This window comes from Heptranchias perlo, chromosome 20, assembly GCF_035084215.1.
Source record: "Heptranchias perlo isolate sHepPer1 chromosome 20, sHepPer1.hap1, whole genome shotgun sequence".
NCBI classification, from domain to species: domain Eukaryota; kingdom Metazoa; phylum Chordata; class Chondrichthyes; order Hexanchiformes; family Hexanchidae; genus Heptranchias; species Heptranchias perlo.
The window spans coordinates 33345765-33368768 of NC_090344.1; the positions used below are offsets into that span (position 1 = coordinate 33345765).

At 52.9% G+C, this 23004-nt stretch overlaps 1 protein-coding gene across 2 annotated transcripts in view; it reads right to left on the reverse strand.

The window, feature by feature from the left end:
• The window catches only part of aspdh (aspartate dehydrogenase domain containing), a 68612-nt gene that overhangs the window by 44004 nt on the left and 1604 nt on the right, over nt 1-23004 (reverse strand). For both annotated transcript variants that reach the window (XM_068001599.1, XM_068001598.1), the window contains exons 2-5: nt 20971-21075; nt 16418-16562; nt 12978-13062; nt 10850-10999 (exon numbers count right to left, since the gene is read on the reverse strand). In XM_068001599.1, coding sequence (XP_067857700.1) covers nt 10850-10999; nt 12978-13062; nt 16418-16562; nt 20971-21025 — 435 coding nt within the window. In that variant the 5' untranslated portion in view covers nt 21026-21075. The remainder of the gene's footprint in view (nt 1-10849; nt 11000-12977; nt 13063-16417; nt 16563-20970; nt 21076-23004) is intronic.

A 23004-nucleotide genomic window follows, 5' to 3' on the forward strand; every position in this document is an offset into this window, starting at 1 on the left:
CATCCAACTCCCCACCCTTTCACACAAACACTGTACCCCATCCAACTCCCCACCCTTTCACACAGAGACACTGTACCCCATCCAACTCCCCACCCTTTCACACACACACTGTACCCCATCCAACTCCCCACCCTTTCACACAAACACTGTACCCCATCCAACTCCCCAACCCTTTCACACACACACTGTACCCCATCCAACTCCCCACCCTTTCACACAGACACTGTACCCCATCCAACTCCCCACCCTTTCACACACAGACACTTTACCCCATCCAACTCCCCACCCTTTCACACACAGACACTGTACCCCATCCAGCTCCCCACCCTTTCACACAGAGACACTGTACCCCATCCAACTCCCCACCCTTTCACACACAGACACTGTACCCCATCCAACTCCCCACCTTTTCACACACAGACACTGTACCCCATCCAACTCCCCACCCTTTCACACACACACTATACCCCATCCAACTCCCCACCTTTTCACAGACACACTGTACCCCATCCAACTCCCCACCCTTTCCCACACACACTGTACCCCATCCAACACCCCACCCTTTCACACACAGACACTGTACCCCATCCAACTCCCCACCATTTCACACAAACACTGTACCCCATCCGACTCCCCACCCTTTCACACACAGACACTGTACCCCATCCAACTCCCCACCCTTTCACACAAACACTGTACCCCATCCGACTCCCCACCCTTTCACACACACACTGTACCCCATCCAACTCCCCACCCTTTCACACACACACTGTTCCCCATCCAACTCCCCACCCTTTCACACACACACTGTACCCCATCCAACTCCCCACCCTTTCACACACAGACACTGTACCCCATCCAACTCCCCACCCTCTCACACACACACTGTACCCCATCCAACTCCCCACCCTTTCACACACAGACACTGTACCCCATCCAACTCCCCACCCTTTCACACACACACTGTTCCCCATCCAACTCCCCACCCTTTCACACACACACACTGTACCCCATCCAACTCCCCACCCTTTCACACACACACTGTTCCCCATCCAACTCCCCACCCTTTCACACAGAGACACTGTACCCCATCCAACTCCCCACCCTTTCACACACACACTGTACCCCATCCAACTCCCCACCCTTTCACACACAGACACTGTACCCCATCCAACTCCCCACCCTTTCACACACACACACTGTACCCCATCCAACTCCCCACCCTTTCACACACAGACACTGTACCCCATCCAACTCCCCACCCTTTCACACAGAGACACTGTACCCCATCCAACTCCCCACCCTCTCACACAGAGACACTGTACCCCATCCAACTCCCCGCCCTCTCACACAGAGACACTGTACCCCATCCAACTCCCCACCCTCTCACACACACACTGTACCCCATCCAACTCCCCAACATTTCACACAGAGACACTGTACCCCATCCAATTCCCCACCCTTTCACACAGAGACACTGTACCCCATCCAACTCCCCACCCTCTCACACACACACTGTACCCCATCCAACTCCCCAACATTTCACACAGAGACACTGTACCCCATCCAATTCCCCACCCTTTCACACAGAGACACTGTACCCCATCCAACACCCCACCCTTTCACACACAGACACTGTACCCCATCCAACTCCCCACCCTTTCACACACACACTGTACCCCATCCAACTCCCCACCCTTTCACACAAACACTGTACCCCATCCAACTCCCCACCCTTTCACACACAGACACTGTACCCCATCCAACTCCCCACCCTTTCACACACAGACACTGTACCCCATCCAACTCCCCACCCTTTCACACAGAGACACTGTACCCCATCCAACTCCCCACCCTTTCGCACAGACACTGTACCCCATCCAACTCCCCACCCTTTCACACAGACACACTGTACCCCATCCAACTCCCCACCCTTTCACACAGAGACACTGTACCCCATCCAACTCACCACCCTTTCACACACACACTGTACCCCATCCAACTCCCCACCCTTTCACACACACACTGTACCCCATCCAACTCCCCACCCTTTCACACACACACTGTACCCCATCCAACTCCCCACCCTTTCACACAGAGACACTGTACCCCATCCAACTCCCCACCCTTTCACACACAGACACTGTACCCCATCCAACTCCCCACCCTTTCACACACAGACACTGTACCCCATCCAACTCCCCACCCTTTCACACACACACTGTACCCCATCCAACTCCCCACCCTTTCACACACACACTGCACCCCATCCAACTCCCCACCCTTTCACACACAGACACTGTACCCCATCCAACTCCCCACCCTTTCACACACAGACACTGGACCCCATCCAACTCCCCACCCTTTCACACACACACACTGTACCCCATCCAACTCCCCACCCTTTCACACACAGACACTGTACCCCATCCAACTCCCCACTCTTTCACACAGAGACACTGTACCCCATCCAACTCCCCACCCTTTCACAGACAGACACTGTACCCCATCCAACTCCCCACCCTTTCACACACACACTGTACCCCATCCAACTCCCCACCCTTTCACACAGAGACACTGTACCCCATCCAACTCCCCACCCTTTCACACACACACTGTACCCCATCCAACTCCCCACCCTTTCACACACAGACACTGTACCCCATCCAACTCCCCACCCTTTCACACACAGACACTGTACCCCATCCAACTCCCCACCCTTTCACACACAGACTGTACCCCATCCAATTCCCCACCATTTCACACACACACTGTACCCCATCCAACTCCCCACCCTTTCACACAGAGACACTGTACCCCATCCAACTCCCCACCCTTTCACACACACACTGTACCCCATCCAACTCCCCACCCTTTCACACACAGACACTGTACCCCATCCAACTCCCCACCCTTTCACACACACACTGTACCCCATCCAACTCCCCACCCTTTCACACACACACTGTACCCCATCCAACTCCCCACCCTTTCACACACACACTGTACCCCATCCAACTCCCCACCCTTTCACACACACACTGTACCCCATCCAATTCCCCACCCTTTCACACAGAGACACTGTACCCCATCCAACTCCCCACCCTTTCACACACACACTGTACCCCATCCAATTCCCCACCCTTTCACACACACACTGTACCCCATCCAACTCCCCACCCTTTCACACACACACTGTACCCCATCCAATTCCCCACCCTTTCACACACAGACACTGTACCCCATCCAACTCCCCACCCTTTCACAGACAGACACTGTACCCCATCCAACTCCCCACCCTTTCACACACACACTGTACCCCATCCAACTCCCCACCCTTTCACACAGAGACACTGTACCCCATCCAACTCCCCACCCTTTCACACACACACTGTACCCCATCCAACTCCCCACCCTTTCACACAGACACTGTACCCCATCCAACTCCCCAACCCTCTCACACACACACACTGTACCCCATCCAACTCCCCAACCCTCTCACACACACACACTGTACCCCATCCAACTCCCCACCCTTTCACACAGAGACACTGTACCCCATCCAACTCCCCACCATTTCACACACACACTGTACCCCATCCAACTCCCCACCCTTTCACACAGAGACACTGTACCCCATCCAACTCCCCACCATTTCACACACACACACTGCACCCCATCCAACTCCCCACCCTCTCACACACACACTGTACCCCATCCAACTCCCCACCCTCTCACACACTGTACCCCATCCAACTCCCCACCCTTTCACACACACACTGTACCCCATCCAACTCCCCACCCTTTCACACACACTGCACCCCATCCAACTCCCCACCCTTTCACACACACACACTGTACCCCATCCAACTCCCCACCCTTTCACACACACACTGCACCCCATCCAACTCCCCACCCTTTCACACACACACTGTACCCCATCCAACTCCCCACCCTTTCACACACACACTGTACCCCATCCAACTCCCCACCCTTTCACACACAGACACTGTACCCCATCCAACTCCCCACCTTTTGCACACATACACTGTACCCCATCCAACTCCCCACCCTTTCACACACACACACTGTACCCCATCCAACTCCCCACCCTTTCACACACAGACACTGTACCCCATCCAACTCCCCACCTTTTCACACACACACTGTACCCCATCCAACTCCCCACCCTTTCACACACACACACTGTACCCCATCCAACTCCCCACCCTTTCACACATAGACACTGTACCCCATCCAACTCCCCACCCTTTCACACACAGACACTGTACCCCATCCAACTCCCCACCCTTTCACACACACACACTGCACCCCATCCAACTCCCCACCTTTTCACACACACACTGTACCCCATCCAACTCCCCACCCTTTCACACACACACTGTACCCCATCCAACTCCCCACCCTTTCACACACAGACACTGTACCCCATCCAATTCCCCACCCTTTCACACAGAGACACTGTACCCCATCCAACTCCCCACCCTTTCACACACACACTGTACCCCATCCAACTCCCCAACCCTTTCACACACACACTGTACCCCATCCAACTCCCCACCCTTTCACACACACACTGTACCCCATCCAACTCCCCACCCTTTCACACACAGACACTGTACCCCATCCAACTCCCCACCCTTTCACACACACTGTACCCCATCCAACTCCCCACCCTTTCACACACAGACACTGTACCCCATCCGACTCCCCAACCCTTTCACACACACACTGTACCCCATCCAACTCCCCAACCCTTTCACACACACACTGTACCCCATCCAACTCCCCACCCTTTCACACACACACTGTACCCCATCCAACTCCCCACCCTTTCACACACAGACACTGTACCCCATCCAACTCCCCACCCTTTCACACACACACTGTACCCCATCCAACTCCCCACCCTTTCACACAGAGACACTGTACCCCATCCAACTCCCCACCCTTTCACACAGAGACACTGTACCCCATCCAACTCCCCACCCTTTCACACAGAGACACTGTACCCCATCCAACTCCCCACCCTTTCACACACACACTGTACCCCATCCAACTCCCCACCCTTTCACACACACACTGTACCCCATCCAACTCCCCACCCTTTCACACACACACTGTACCCCATCCAACTCCCCACCCTTTCACACACACACTGCACCCCATCCAATTCCCCACCCTTTCACACAGAGACACTGTACCCCATCCAACTCCCCACCCTTTCACACACACACTGTACCCCATCCAACTCCCCACCCTTTCACACACACACTGTACCCCATCCAACTCCCCACCCTTTCACACACACACTGTACCCCATCCAACTCCCCACCCTTTCACACACAGACACTGTACCCCATCCAACTCCCCACCCTTTCACACAGAGACACTGTACCCCATCCAACTCCCCACCCTTTCACACACACACTGTACCCCATCCAACTCCCCACCCTTTCACACACACACTGTACCCCATCCGACTCCCCACCCTTTCATACACAGACACTGTACCCCATCCAACTCCCCACCCTTTCACACAGAGACACTGTACCCCATCCAACTCCCCCACCCTCTCACACACACACTGTCCCCATCCAACTCCCCACCCTTTCACACACAGACACTGTACCCCATCCAACTCCCCACCCTTTCACACACACACTGTACCCCATCCAACACCCCACCCTTTCACACAGAGACACTGCACCCCATCCAACTCCCCACCCTTTCACACACACACTGTACCCCATCCAATTCCCCACCCTTTCACACACAGACACTGTACCCCATCCAATTCCCCACCCTTTCACACACACACTGTACCCCATCCAACTCCCCACCCTTTCACACAGACACTGTACCCCATCCAATTCCCCACCCTTTCACACAGAGACACTGTACCCCATCCAATTCCCCACCCTTTCACACACAGACACTGTACCCCATCCAATTCCCCACCCTTTCACACAGAGACACTGTACCCCATCCAACTCCCCACCCTTTCACACACAGACACTGTACCCCATCCAACTCCCCACACTTTCACACAGAGACACTGTACCCCATCCAACTCCCCACCCTTTCACACACACACTGTACCCCATCCAACTCCCCACACTTTCACACAGAGACACTGTACCCCATCCAACTCCCCACCCTTTCACACAGAGACACTGTACCCCATCCAATTCCCCACCCTTTCACACACACACTGTACCCCATCCAACTCCCCACCCTTTCACACACACTGTACCCCATCCAACTCCCCACCCTTTCACACACACACTGTACCCCATCCAACTCCCCACCCTTTCACACACACACTGCACCCCATCCAACTCCCCACCCTTTCACACAGAGACACTGTACCCCATCCAACTCCCCACCCTTTCACACACACACTGTACCCCATCCAACACCCCACCCTTTCACACACACAGTGTACCCCATCCAACTCCCCACCCTTTCACACAGACACTGTACCCCATCCAATTCCCCACCCTTTCACACAGACACTGTACCCCATCCAATTCCCCACCCTTTCACACACAGACACTGGACCCCATCCAACTCCCCACCCTTTCACACAGAGACACTGTACCCCATCCAACTCCCCACCCTTTCACACACAGACTGTACCCCATCCAATTCCCCACCCTTTCACACACAGACACTGTACCCCATCCAACTCCCCACCCTTTCACACAGAGACACTGTACCCCATCCAACTCCCCACCCTTTCACACAGAGACACTGTACCCCATCCAACTCCCCACCCTCTCACACACACACTGTACCCCATCCAACTCCCCACCCTTTCACACACAGACACTGTACCCCATCCAACTCCCCAACCCTTTCACACACACACTGTACCCCATCCAACTCCCCACACTTTCACACACAGACACTGTACCCCATCCAACTCCCCACACTTTCACACAGAGACACTGTACCCCATCCAACTCCCCACCCTTTCACACACACACTGTACCCCATCCAACTCCCCACACTTTCACACAGAGACACTGTACCCCATCCAACTCCCCACCCTTTCACACACACACACTGTACCCCATCCAACTCCCCACCCTTTCACACAAACACTGTACCCCATCCAACTCCCCACCCTTTCACACACACACTGTACCCCATCCAACTCCCCACCCTTTCACACACACACACTGTACCCCATCCAACTCCCCACCCTTTCACACACACACTGTACCCCATCCAATTCCCCACCCTTTCACACACAGACACTGTACCCCATCCAACTCCCCACCCTTTCACACAAACACTGTACCCCATCCAATTCCCCACCCTTTCACACACAGACACTGTACCCCATCCAACTCCCCACCCTTTCACACACAGACACTGTACCCCATCCAACTCCCCACCCTTTCACACACACACTATACCCCATCCAACTCCCCACCCTTTCACACAGAGACACTGTACCCCATCCAATTCCCCACCCTTTCACACACACACTGTACCCCATCCAACTCCCCACCCTTTCACACACACACACTGTACCCCATCCAACTCCCCACCCTTTCACACACACACTGTACCCCATCCAACTCCCCACCCTTTCACACACACACTGTACCCCATCCAACTCCCCACCCTTTCACACAGAGACACTGTACCCCATCCAACTCCCCACCCTTTCACACACACACTATACCCCATCCAACTCCCCACCCTTTCACACAGAGACACTGTACCCCATCCAACTCCCCACCCTTTCACACACACACTGTACCCCATCCAACTCCCCACCCTTTCACACACACACTGTACCCCATCCAACTCCCCACCCTTTCACACACACACTGTACACCATCCAACTCCCCACCCTTTCACACACACACTGTACCCCATCCAACTCCCCACCCTTTCACACAAACACTGTACCCCATCCAACTCCCCACCCTTTCACACACACACTGTACCCCATCCAACTCCCCACCCTTTCACACAGAGAGACTGTACCCCATCCAACTCCCCACCCTTTCACACACACACTGTACCCCATCCAACTCCCCACCCTTTCACACACACACTGTACCCCATCCAACTCCCCACCCTTTCACACACACACTGTACCCCATCCAACTCCCCACCCTTTCACACACACACACTGTACCCCATCCAACTCCCCACCCTTTCACACACACACTGTACCCCATCCAACTCCCCACCCTTTCACACACACACACTGTACCCCATCCAACTCCCCACCCTTTCACACACACACTGTACCCCATCCAATTCCCCACCCTTTCACACACAGACACTGTACCCCATCCAACTCCCCACCCTTTCACACAGAGACACTGTACCCCATCCAACTCCCCACCCTTTCACACACACACACTGTACCCCATCCAACTCCCCACCCTTTCACACACACACTGTACCCCATCCAACTCCCCACCCTTTCACACACACGCTGTACCCCATCCAACTCCCCACCCTTTCACACAGAGACACTGTACCCCATCCAACTCCCCACCCTTTCACACACACACACTGTACCCCATCCAATTCCCCACCCTTTCACACACAGACACTGTACCCCATCCAACTCCCCACCCTTTCACACACACACTGTACCCCATCCAACTCCCCACCCTTTCACACACACACACTGTACCCCATCCAACTCCCCACCCTTTCACACACAGACACTGTACCCCATCCAACTCCCCACCCTTTCACACACAGACACTGTACCCCATCCAACTCCCCACCCTTTCACACACACACTGTACCCCATCCAACTCCCCACCCTTTCACACAGAGACACTGTACCCCATCCAACTCCCCACCCTTTCACACACACACTGTACCCCATCCAACTCCCCACCCTTTCACACAGACACTGTACCCCATCCAACTCCCCACCCTTTCACACACACACTGTACCCCATCCAACTCCCCACCCTTTCACACACAGACACTGTACCCCATCCAACTCCCCACCCTTTCACACACACACTGTACCCCATCCAACTCCCCACCCTTTCACACACACACTGTACCCCATCCAACTCCCCACCCTTTCACACACACACTGTACCCCATCCAACTCCCCACCCTTTCACACACAGACACTGTACCCCATCCAACTCCCCACCCTTTCACACACACACTGTACCCCATCCAACTCCCCAACCCTTTCACACAGACACTGTACCCCATCCAATTCCCCAACATTTCACACAGACACTGTACCCCATCCAACTCCCCACCCTCTCTCTCACACACACACACTGTACCCCATCCAACTCCCCACCCTTTCACACACAGACACTGTACCCCATCCAACTCCCCACCCTTTCACACAGAGACACTGTACCCCATCCAACTCCCCACCCTTTCACACACAGACACTGTACCCCATCCAACTCCCCACCCTTTCACACACACACTGTACCCCATCCAACTCCCCAACCCTTTCACACAGACACTGTCCCCCATCCAATTCCCCAACATTTCACACAGACACTGTACCCCATCCAACTCCCCACCCTCTCTCTCACACACACACACTGTACCCCATCCAACTCCCCACCCTTTCACACACAGACACTGTACCCCATCCAACTCCCCACCCTTTCACACAGAGACACTGTACCCCATCCAACTCCCCACCCTTTCACACACAGACACTGTACCCCATCCAACTCCCCACCCTTTCACACAGAGACACTGTACCCCATCCAACTCCCCACCCTTTCACACACACACTGTACCCCATCCAACTCCCCACCCTTTCACACACACACTGTACCCCATCCAACTCCCCACCCTTTCACACACACACACTGTACCCCATCAATCTCCCCACCCTCTCACACACAGACTGTACCCCATCCAACTCCCCACCCTCTCACACACAGACTGTACCCCATCCAACTCCCCACCCTTTCACACAGAGACACTCTCCCCCATCAATCTCCCCACCCTTTCACACACACACTGTACCCCATCCAACTCCCCACCCTTTCACACACACACTGTACCCCATCAATCTCCCCACCCTCTCACACACAGACTGTACCCCATCCAACTCCCCACCCTTTCACACAGAGACACTCTCCCCCATCAATCTCCCCACCCTTTCACACACACACTGTACCCCATCCAACTCCCCACCCTTTCACACACACACTGTACCCCATCCAACACCCCACCCTTTCACACACAGACGCTGTACCCCATCCAATTCCCCACCCTTTCACACAGAGACACTGTACCCCATCCAACTCCCCACCCTTTCACACACACACTGTACCCCATCCAACTCCCCACCCTTTCACACACACACTGTACCCCATCCAACTCCCCACCCTTTCACACACACACTGTACCCCATCCAACACCCCACCCTTTCACACAGACACTGTACCCCATCCAACTCCCCACCCTTTCACACACACACTGTACCCCATCCAACTCCCCACCCTTTCACACACAGACACTGTACCCCATCCAACTCCCCACCCTTTCACACACAGACACTGTACCCCATCCAACTCCCCACCCTTTCACACACAGACACTGTACCCCATCCAACTCCCCACCCTTTCACTCACACTCATCCTCCAACCCTCCCTGTTGAGACCATCTCCTTCTCCCTCTTTGCCCCTCAATTCACTCTGGCTTCCTTCTCGTCTTCTAACCCAGTGAGACCAGAACCATTTATCGGGGCATCGAGTCAGCCAGGAACTGATCCTCTCCGTACCCAGTAAAACAGGGACCAAGAAAAGCCTACTGCCCCTTGACCCCATTGAGGAGCGCTGCTCACCTTCAGGGTCCCTCTGTTCGCCATTTTCTGGATATCTTCTGCCCCCCAGAGTGCCCCACTGGGCACGTACAGTGTGTGTCCATACTTCCTTGCTGCCTCTTGACATTTTGTGTCAACTCTCTGCTCAGCAAATGCAGTGGGGGAACCAACCTGTGGGGACAGGAACAAACCATTGCGGTGTGGAAAACACGGAGAAATACAACAATTCAGTGCCGATGACACCCCCCGCCGAACAGTGATTTATCTGAGTGGCACCTCCCTTCTGTTTAGAACATTTTGAGCAATTAGAGGGGGAAGGAATTAGTCTGTTTGGTCCGTGAGGTTGTGAAAGGTGCTATATAAATGCAAGTTTTATCTTTTCTTTGGGGTCTTGCTCTTTAATCATCGAGTTTACGGCACAGAAGGCGGCCATTCAGCCCATCGAGCCTGTGCTGGTGCTAGTTCTTTCACTGGAGCTGTCCACTCTGATTTTGTTCCGTGGCTCAGTGGGTAGCACTCTCGCCTCTGAGTCAGAAGGTCATGGGTTCGAGCCCCACTCCAGGGACCTTGAGCGCGAAATCCAGGCCGACGCTCCCAGTGCAGTACTGAGGGAGTGCTGCACTGTCTGAGGTGCCGTCTTTCTTTAAACCGAGGCCCTGCCTGCCCTCTGATAGAAGTAACAGATCCCAGGGCCACTATTGGAAGAAGAGTAGTGGAGTTCTCCCCACCCTGGCTGATATTTATCCCTCAACCAACATCACATAAACAGATGATCTGGTCATTATCTCATTGCTGTTTGTGGGATCTTGCTGTGCGCAAATCGGCTGCCGTGTTTCCTACATTACAACAGTGACTGCACTTCAAAAAGTACTTCATTGGCTGTAAAGTGCTTTGGGACGCCCTGAGGTGGTGAAAGGCGCTATATAAATGCAAGTACTCTCTTTCAAAACCTTTATCCAATTCTCTTTTAACTGATGGTAAAGCACTCCCTGTTCCAGTAAACCCCTGTGTAAAAGCATTCCTTCTAACCTCCTCTCTCTCGTCAGAGGCTGGGTATTCTGCGGCGAGTGACTCACCTCCTGACTCCCCAAAGCCTTTCCACCATCTACAAGGCACAAGTCAGGAGTGTGATGGAATACTCTCCACTTGCCTGGATGAGTGCAGCTCCAACAACACTCAAGAAGCTCGACACCATCCAGGACAAAGCAGCCCGCTTGATTGGCACCCCATCCACCACCCTAAACATTCACTCCCTTCACCACCGGCGCACAGTGGCTGCAGTGTGTACCATCCACAGGATGCACTGCAGCAACTCGCCAAGGCTTCTTCGACAGCACCTCCCAAACCCGCGACCTCTACCACCGAGAAGGACAAGGGCAGCAGGCACATGGGAACAACACCACCTGCACGTTCCCCTCCAAGTCACACACCATCCCGACTTGGAAATATATCGGCCGTTCCTTCATCGTCGCTGGGTCAAAATCCTGGAACTCCCTTCCTAACAGCACTGTGGGAGAACCTTCACCACACGGACTGCAGCGGTTCAAGAAGGCGGCTCACCACCACCTTCTCAAGGGGCAATTAGGGATGGGCAATAAATGCCGGCCTCGCCAGCGACGCCCACATCCCATGAACGAGAAAAAACTCTTGGAGGGACAAAGGTGGAAAGCACTCGGAGGTGCTGGCCTTTTCTAGTCACTCCCCACCATTGGCAGCAGCCCTTCACTCAACCAGGCCCCACTCTCTGGAATCCCAGTCCTTACTCTGCCTCTCCACCTCCTTCAAGACCCTCCTTTAAAACCCACCTCTTTGACCGAGCTTTTTTTTTTGGTCAACCCCCTCGTCATCTCTCCTGCTTTGGCCCAGCGTCCATTTTCTTTGCCTGATAACGCTTCTGCAAAGCACCTTGGGACGTCTCTCGGCATCAAAGGCGCTGTATAAATGCAAGTTGTTGTCATCGTCACCCAGTGTGCAGTGGGATGTTCTTCCGAGATTGCAAGGGAAGGGGGGGCATCGTCGCTGAGGTTTTCAATTGGAGCCTTGAGAGGAAAGATGTCTTGTCTTCGTCTTACCTCCACTGAGAAGCAAGTCTGCTTTTGTTCTGCGTCCTTTTGCTTCCATCGAACGGCCGTACAGGATGGGAACTTACCATAAAGTCAGCATGTTTCAAAAATTCCTCGCCATAATCCTTCGCTATCTGAGGATGGGCTACTTCTACTATAAGGTCAGCACGTCTGGGAAAAATAAGAGAAGACAAATAAAAACAAAGCCAATGAGCGTCTGTTCGGGACAAGGACTCACGGACAAAATTTCATCAAACAGCCAAAATGCTCCCAAGACTGATTGTCCCTTCCCAAGGCCTGAGCTCCACTCTAAAGTCAGGGGCCTGAGACAACAAGGCCTCAGGAGGACGGGGCTCCGTCCTTGGAAGTGAGTGAGAGTAATAACAATTTGCATTTATATAGCGCCTTAATGTAGTAAATTGTCCCCAAGGCGCTTCACAGGAGCGATTATCAAACAAAATTTCACACCGAGCCACATAAGGAGATATTAGGACAGGTGACCAAAAGCTTGGTCAAAGAGGTAGGTTTTAAGGAGCGTCTTAAAGGAGGAGAGAGAGGCGGAGAGGTTTAGGGGAGGGAATTCCAGAGCTTAGGGCCTAGGCAGCTGAAGGCACGGCCGCCAATGGTGGAGCGATTAAAATCGGGGATGTGTAAGAGGCAAGAATTGGAGGAGTGCAGAGATCTCGGAGGGTTGTCGGGCTGGAGGAGGTTACGGAGATAGCGAGGGGGGCGAGGCCACGGAGGGATTTGAACACAAGGATGAGAATTTTAAAATCGAGGCGTTCCCGGACCGGGAGCCAATGTAGGTCAACGAGCACAGGGGGTGATGGGTGAACGGGACTTGGTGCGAGTTAGGATACGGGGCGGCAGAGTTTTGGATGAGTTCAAGTTTATGGAAGGTGGAAGATGGGAGGCCGGAGAGGAGATCATTGGAATAGTCGAGTCAAGTAATAATGACTTAACCTGAACCCCACCAGTAACACTCGGCTGTAAGCCTCCGCCCTGTCCTTTCCCTGGGCATTGAGGCCAACGGGCCTTTGTGGATTGACCTGGGCATCCATTGAATCAATATCTCAGATCCTCCTTCAGCCCTACGTCTCTGCTCATACGTTCATCCCCTCCAACTCCACAGTCGACAGTAAATTCCTTCCCCCCCCCTCCCCAACCCCATTGAGCATCCATTTTGTGTCTCGCCCAGTTTGTCTCTTCCTTAAGCCCCTGCTACCACTCCCCTCGACTTCAAAACCTCCCTCAAAACCTTCCCATTTAACCGTGCCGTCTGTCCCCTCTGTAAATCATTCCTACTGAACGCCCCCCTAGTGACGCACACTGGGGTATTTTACGACAACTAAGGCACTCGATAGACGTTACTTGTCCCTTCCGCACTGGTTTTAAGAACATAAGAAATAGGAGCAGGAGGAGGCCATACGGCCCCTCGAGCCTGCTCCGCCATTCAATCAGATCATGGCTGACCTTTGACCTCAACTCTCCTTTCCCGCCCGATCCCTATATCCCTTGATTCCCTTACACTCCAAAAATCTATCCATCTCAGCCTTGAATATACTCAACAACTGAGCATCCACAGCCCTCTGGGGTAGAGAATTCCAAAGAGTCAAGTGAAGAAATTTCTCCTCCTCTCAGTCTTGAATGGCCGACCCCTTATCCTGAGACTGTGACCTCTAGTTCTAGACTCTCCAGCAAGGGGGAAACAACCTCTAAGCATCTACCCTGTCAAGCCCCCTCAGAATCTTATATGTTTCAATGAGATCGCCTGTAAACTCCAGAGAGGATAGACACAGAGCCAAATTGAATGGACTATCTCCTAACGGGATTGGCACACTGGCTGTTCCGGACACTGCATCGTACATTCTCAGCTGGCGTGGACACGAACCCCCTCACTCATTACGTGATAGAAACCCTGCTTTTTTTTTTTAGCCTGCGTCCTGCCAGGAAGCTCTGCCGAGCTCAGGTGCCACATACGCTCAGGTACGAGTCACTCTCTGCTCAGAATTAAAACAATCTGTCCACTCCGTAGGATCTTACAGCTCAGAAGGAGGCCATTCGGCCCATCGTGCCTGTGCCGGCTCTGTGAAAGAGCTATCCAATTAGTCCCACTCCCCCCTGCTCTTTCCCCATATCCCTGCACTTTTTTTCCCTTCAAGTATTTCTCCAATTCCCTTTTGAAAGTCACTATTGAATCTGCTTCCACCGCCCTTTCAGGCAGTGCGTTCCAGATCACAACTCGCTGCGTAAAAAAATGTCTCCTCATCTCCTCTCTGGCTTTTTTGCCAGTTATCTTAAATCTACGCCCTTTGGTTACAGACCCTCCTGCCAGTGGAGATAGTTTCTCCCCGTTTACTCTGTCGAAACCTCCCCTTAACCTTCTCTGCTCTGAGGAGAACAATCCCAGCTTCTCCAGTCTCTCCACACAACTGAAGTCCCTCATCCCTGGAACCATTCTGGTAGACCTCCTCTGCACCCTCTCCAAGGCCTTGACATCCTTCCGAAAGTGTGGTGCCCAGAATTGGCCACAATACTCCAGCTGAGGCCTGACCATTCCTCCCATAATAAGACCTTCCCTCCATCATAAGGTCAGAAATGGGGATGTTCGCTGACGACTGCACAGTGTTCAGTTCCATTCGCAACCCCTCAGATAATGAAGCAGTCCGAGCCCGCATGCAGCAAGACCTGGACAACATCCAGGCTTGGGCTCATAAGTGGCAAGTAACATTCGCGCCAGATAAGTGCCAGGCAATGACCATCTCCAACAAGAGAGAGTCTAACCACCTCCCCTTGACATTCAACGGCATTACCATCGCCGAATCCCCCACCATCAACATCCTGGGGGTCACCATTGACCAGAAACTTAACTGGACCAGCCATATAAATACTGTGGCTACGAGAGCAGGTCAGAGGCTGGGTATTCTGTGGCGAGTGACTCACCTCCTGACTCCCCAAAGCCTTTCCACCATCTACAAGGCACAAGTCAGGAGTGTGATGGAATACTCTCCACTTGCCTGGATGAGTGCAGCTCCAAAAACACTCAAGAAGCTTGACACCATCCAAGATAAAGCAGCCCGCTTGATTGGCACCCCATCCACCACCCTAAACATTCACTCCCTTCACCACCGGCGCACAGTGGCTGCAGTGTGTACCATCCACAGGATGCACTGCAGCAACTCGCCAAGGCTTCTTCGACAGCACCTCCCAAACCCGCGACCTCTACCACCTAGAAGGACAAGAGCAGCAGGCACATGGGAACAACACCACCTGCACGTTCCCCTCCAAGTCACGCACCATCCCAACTTGGAAATATATCGGCCGTTCCTTCATCGTCGCTGGGTCAAAATCCTGGAACTCCCTTCCTAACAGCACTGTGGGAGAACCTTCACCACACGGACTGCAGCGGTTCAAGAAGGCGGCTCACCACCACCTTCTCAAGGGCAATTAGGGATGGGCAATAAATGCCGGCCTCACCAGCGACGCCCACATCCCGTGAACGAATAAAAAAAATGGGATCTGTCACCTCTCCACGAACTTGCTCAGATCTCTCAACTCCAGTTCCTTTCGGACTCTCCCTTCCATCTTTTTCTGATTTCTGTTCCAGACGAAGGCCAGTTCCAGGCCGTGTTGATAACCTTCCAGCTCAATCATCTCAGTCAGGTACTGGCCTACAGGTGAGATATGAAAAGAGAGGTGAGGGCTTCAACACAATTAAACCGTTGGTTAGATCAAGATCCAACAGGTCTTCAGAGCTTCACCTGAACAGGAGGCAGTCGGAGATTTCTCTGCTAAGCATCAACTCAGATTCTCTCCATTAACCACTAACAACCACTTGCATTTATATAGCGCCTTTAACGTAGTAAAACGTCCAAGGGAGTTTCGCAGGATCGATTTTCAGACAAAATTTGACACCGAGCCACATTAAGGAGAGATTAGGACAGGTGACCAAAAGCTTGGTCAAAGAGGTAGGTTTTAAGGAGCGTCTTAAAGGAGGAGAGAGAGGCGGAGAGGTTTAGGGAGGGAATTCCAGAGCTTAGGGCCTAGGCAGCTGAAGGCACGGCCGCCAATGGTGGAGCGATTAAAATCGGGGATGGGCAAGAGGCCAGAATTGGAGGAGCGCGGAGGGCTGGAGGAGGTTACAGAGATAGGGAGGGGGGCGAGGCCGCGGAGGGATTTGAACACAAGGATGAGGATTTTAAAATCGAGGCGTTGCTGAACCGGGAGCCAATGTAGGTCAGCGAGGGGTGAGTGGGACTTGGTGCGAGTTAGGATACGGGGCAGCAGAGTTTTGAAAGAGCTGAGGTTTTATCTTCATTCACTGCCTATGGACCCATACATGTTTCCAGCACAGAGCATAAGAACATAAGAAATAGGAGCAGGAGTAGGCCATCTGGCCCCTCGAGCCTGCTCCGCCATTCAATAAGATCATGGCTGATCATCTACCTCAACACCATTTTCCTGCACCATCCCCATATCCCTTGGTGCCTTTAATATCTAGAAATCTATCGATCTCTGTTTTGAACATACTCAATGACTGAACCTCCACAGCCCTCTGAGATAGATTGACAACCCTCTGAATGAAGAAATTCCTCCTCATCTCAGTCCTAAATGGCCGACCCCTTATTCTGAGACTACAACCCCTGGTTCTAGAGTCCCCAGCCAGGGGAAACATCCCCCCTGCCCTGCTACAACCTGTCAAAGCCCTGTAAGATGACATTTGGCCCATCGTACCTGTGAAGGTTTTTTGCGATAGGTAAAGTCCTGTCTCAGTGCTTATCGACGGATCGCAGACAAATTAAAACTGTGACCAGCGTCACAGAGTAAAATTGGTCGTAACAGGATGTACCTGCCCTGGGAGTGTTTGATGGGACAGTGTAGAGGGAGCTTTCCTCTGTATCTAACCCATGCTGTAACTGCCCTGGGAGTGTTTGATGGGACAGTGTAGAGGGAGTTTTACTCTGTATCTAACCCGTGCTGTACCTGCCCTGGGAGTGTTTGACGGGACAGTGTAGAGGGAGCTTTACTCTGTATCTAACCCTGTACCTGCCCTGGGAGTGTTTGACGGGACAGTGTAGAGGGAGCTTTACTCTGTATCTAACCCGTGCTGTACCTGCCCTGGGAGTGTTTGATGGGACAGTGTGGAGGGAGTTTTACTCTGTATCTAACCCGTGCTGTACCTGCCCTGGGAGTGTTTGACGGGACAGTGTAGAGGGAGCTTTACTCTGTATCTAACCCTGTACCTGCCCTGGGAGTGTTTGACGGGACAGTGTAGAGGGAGCTTTACTCTGTATCTAACCCGTGCTGTACCTGCCCTGGGAGTGTTTGATGGGACAGTGCAGAGGGAGCTTTACTCTGTATCTAACCCATGCTGTACCTGCCCTGGGAGTGTTTGATGGGACAGTGTAGAGGGAGCTTTACTCTGTATCTAACCCGTGCTGTGCCTGCCCGGGGAGTGTTTGACAGGACAGTGTAGAGGGAGCTTTACTCTGTATCTAACCTGTGCTGTACCTGCCCTGGGAGTGTTTGATGGGACAGTGTAGAGGGAGCTTCACTCTGTATCTAACCCGTGCTGTACCTGCCCTGGGAGTGTTTGACGGGACAGTGTAGAGGGAGCTTTACTCTGTATCTAACCCTGTACCCGCCCTGGGAGTGTTTGACGGGACAGTGTAGAGGGAGCTTCACTCTGTATCTCCCACCACGTTCAAACGAGTCTACGAGGCACTCGGTTTATTTGTGGGGGGGGGCGGGTCGGATAACATTCTACGAGCTCACAGGCCCCGAGCTGACGGTCGCTCGTGCTGACGATTTGCAGTTTCTGAGGTTGGGAGGGGGATCGTGGACATCTGGGTTGAAAACGCACTGATCGCAGCCTTCGGACATTTCCAGACACTGCAAGTGTGGAAGCGAATCCATGTCCTGGATTTCTCTGCTGCAGAGAGTCACGGTCACTGACATGGTAATACCGGTGTGGAGACAGGCAGGGAAACGGTGTCCATGTGGGAACCGTAGTGCAGTGGTTCTGTTACTCGACCAATAATCCAGCGAACGCAAATCCAAATCCCACTGTGGCAGTTTGTGAATTTGAATTCAGTTATAGAAATCGGGAAACTATAGATTTTTTGTCAGTAAAAGTCGCCACCAAAGCTTTCGGATAAAACCCCAACTGAGTCACTAATGTCCTTTAGGGAAGGAAACCTGCTGTCCTTACCCGCTCTGGGCCTATGTGTGACTCCAGTCCCACATAGGCCCAGTGGTTGACTCTTCACTGCCCCCTGTAGAGGCCTAGAAAGACACTCAGTTGTATCACATAGAACAAGAGTCCAACCACCTCCCCTTGAAATTCACCATCACCGAATCCCCCACCATCAACATCCTGGGGGTCACCATTGACCAGAAACTTAACTGGACCAGCCATATAAATACTGTGGCTACGAGAGCAGGTCAGAGGCTGGGTATTCTGTGGCGAGTGACTCACCTCCTGACTCCCCAAAGCCTTTCCACCATCTCCAAGGCACAAGTCAGGAGTGTGATGGAATACTCTCCACTTGCCTGGATGAGTGCAGCTCCAACAACACTCAAGAAGCTCGACACCATCCAGGATAAAGCAGCCCGCTTGTTTGGCACCCCATCCACCACCCTAAACATTCACTCTCTTTACCACCGGCGCACAGAGGCTGCAGTGTGCACCATCCACAGGATGCACTGCAGCAACTCGCCAAGGCTTCTTCGACAGCACCTCCCAAACCCACGACCTCTACCACCTAGAAGGACAAGAGCAGCAGGCACATGGGAACAACACCACCTGCACGTTCCCCTCCAAGTCACACACCATCCCGACTTGGAAATATATCGCCGTTCCTTCATCGTCACTGGGTCAAAATCCTGGAACTCCCTTCCTAACAGCACTGTGGGAGAACCTTCACCACACGGACTGCAGCGGTTCAAGAAGGCGGCTCACCACCACCTTCTCAAGGGGCAATTAGGGATGGGCAATAAATGCCGGCCTCGCCAGCGACGCCCACTTCCCACGAACGAATAAAAAAAAATTAAAAGAAGGGCCCACCACCATCGCCTTCTCAGTGCAGCCAGGGATGGGCTGTAAATGTTGGATTGCAGGCAAGACTGACATCCCGAGAAGGAGTAATGGAGAGAAGAAATTTCTCATTGCAGTCTCGAGCCTCTCAACGGTGACCGAAATGGGATCTGGATCCCAAAATGGGTCGCCAAGGGGTCACTGAGACAAGTCCAAGTACGTTCTCGTTCAAGCCCCATTCCAGAGACTTGTAATCCAGGCCGACACTCGCTGAGGGAGTGCCGCACTGCCAGAGGTGCCGTCTTTTTTCCGCCCTTGGGTTGAGATGTGTTTTTCACCGTCAGTTATTAAGCAGGAAATGGCGCTCCCTGCCAGGCCAAGGGGGAGTTTCCTCCCCTCAGCCTGCGCCCGTCAGTCGCTCTCCCGGTGAGGCCACCCATTCACTGGTGTCCCCTTCAAAGAGTGGACACCGACTGGGAGCTCCGACTGACATGGACTTTTTGCAGCCTGATGGACTGGGCACCATTTTACCTTCTCAAACAGATGTCCTTGTTTTTACCAAGTCAACCTTGTGTGTCAGCTGTGGCTCAGTGGGTAGCACTTTGGCTTTTGAATCAAAAGGTTGTGGGTTCAAATCCCACTCTGGGGACTTAATACATGTAATAATAGAATTGTAGAAAATTTACCGCACAGAAAGAGGCCATTCGGCCCATTGTGTCTGTGCTATAGCTAAATCTGGGCTGATGCTTGCAGTTCTGAGGGTGTGCTGCACTGTCAGAGGTGCCATCTTTTGGATGAGATGTTGAACCAAGGCTTTGTTTGCCCTCTCAGGTGGATGTGGACAATTCCATGGCTGTATTGGAAGAAGAGCTGGGGAGGTGTCCTGGGCCAATATTTATCCCTAAAACATATTATCCGGTCATTATCAGATTGCTGTTTGTGGGATTTGGCTGTGTGTTTCCCACATTACGACAGTGACTATACTCCATTGGCCGTAAAGTGTTTTGGGACCGCGTGAAAGGCCTTCCTTTCTTTCAACCTACCTAAGTGACCAAAGCCGATGATCCCAATTCTCCGAGCTTTCTTCTCTTGAGCCATCGCAGCCTCTGGACTGGACCCGATGCTGAAGTCCCTGCTGGCCGTCTCTCCTGAAAGACACAGTCAAATGTAAAGACTCTTTTTAGTGCGTTGAGGGCGTTGCTGGGGAGGGGAGGGATGGCCGGAGTGTTTCTCAGGTCAACTCTGCTTCGCCCTCATTTGCTTATTTCTCCTCGCGAAGCTGCTGCCCCCACCCCTGGATACCCCATTGGCCAAGGTGAGAGATTCCAGCTCAAGTAGATTGATTCCTGGGATGAGAGGGTTGTCCTATGAGGAGAGATTGAGTAAAATGGGCCTATATTCTCTGGAGTTTAGAAGAATGAGAGGCGATCTCATTAAAACATATAAAATTCTTAGAGGCTTGACAGGGTAGATGCTGAGGGTTGTTTCCCTTGGCTGGAGAGTCTAGAACTAGGGGGCATAGTCTCAAGATAAGGGGTCGGACATTCAAGACTGAGATGAGGAGGAATTTCTTCACTCAGAGGGTTGTGAATCTCTGGAATTCTCTACCTCAGAGGGCTGTGGACGCTCAGTCCTTGAGTATATTCAAGGCTGAGATAGGTAGATTTTTGGACACTAGGGGAATCAAGGGATATGGGGATCGGGCGGGAAAGTGGAGTTGAGGTCAAAGATCAGCCATGATCTTCTTGAATGGCGGAGCTGGCTCGAGGGGCCGTATGGCCTACTCCTGCTCCTATTTCTTATGTTCTTATGTAATGCTGGTGGCTTTAAATGGCAGCTCATGGAACCCACAAAAAAATAAGACGTGTGCCTCCCCTCTTGAGGAAGAGACACAGTCAGTTCATAAACATAAACGGGAATATATTGAGAGGGGTAGAGGAACTGAGAGACCTTGGAGTGCATGTGCACAGGTCCCTGAAGGTGACAGTACAGGTAGATAAGGTTGTGAAGAAGGCATACGGAATGGTCTCCATTATTAGCCGAGGTATAGAATACAAAAGCAGGGATGTAATGATGGAACTGTATAAAACGCTGGTAAGGCCACAGCTGGAGTATTGTGCGCAGTTCTGGTCACCACATTACAGGAAGGACATAATTGCTCTGGAGAGAGCGCAGAGAAGATTTACAAGAATGTTGCCAGGGCTTGAAAATTGCAGCTACGAGGAGAGATTGGAAAGGCTGGGGTTGTTTTCCTTGGAGCAGAGGAGGCTGAGGGGAGACTTGATTGAGGTGTACAAAATTATGAGGGGCCCAGATAGAGCAGACAGGAAGTACCTGTTTCCCCTAGCGGAGAGTTCAAGAACTAGAGGACATAAATTTACGGAAAGGATTAGAGGGGACATGAGGAAAAGTTTTTTTACCCAGAGGGCGGTGGGTGTATGGAATTCGCTGCCCGAATTGGTGGTAGAGGCAGGGATCCTCAACTCTTTTAAAAAGTACCTGGACCTGCACCTAAAGTGCTGTAAGCCGCAGGGCTACGGACCGGGTGCTGGAAGGTGGGATTAGAATGGGCACCTGGTTGTTCTTCGAGCCGGCGCAGACACAATGGGCCGAATGGCCCCCTTCTGTGCTGTATCTGTTCTATGGTTCTATTTATATTAACAGAGGGAGAAGGCTGCGTTTGCCCTGGGCTGCAACCGTCGAGTGGATCCACGTGCCTTAGGCCCGAGTTGAGCCCACGTCACAAGGCCTCACACAATTACAAAGTGGCCTAGGCCCGAAAAAGCCTGGCAGGACCGGCCTCCTTACCCCGCGCCAAAATTGGCGGCTGCCCCGTGGCTGGGCGGTCAGGCCGTGGACTAGACGCTTCCCCACAGGGGCCGAAGCCCCCTCGCCAGGGTTGCCGTGGGCGCCCGCTGCCTCCTGGGGGGTGGGGGGAAGGGAGGTGTCGACTGCCGTCGCCATGGAGACTGGAGTGAGGCCTTCAAAATGGAGGAACTGTGACGGCATGAGTGTGCTGGGTAAAACAGGAGGCTCATTGCCCCTCACCCAACGTCTCTGTACCCTTCCCTTTCATA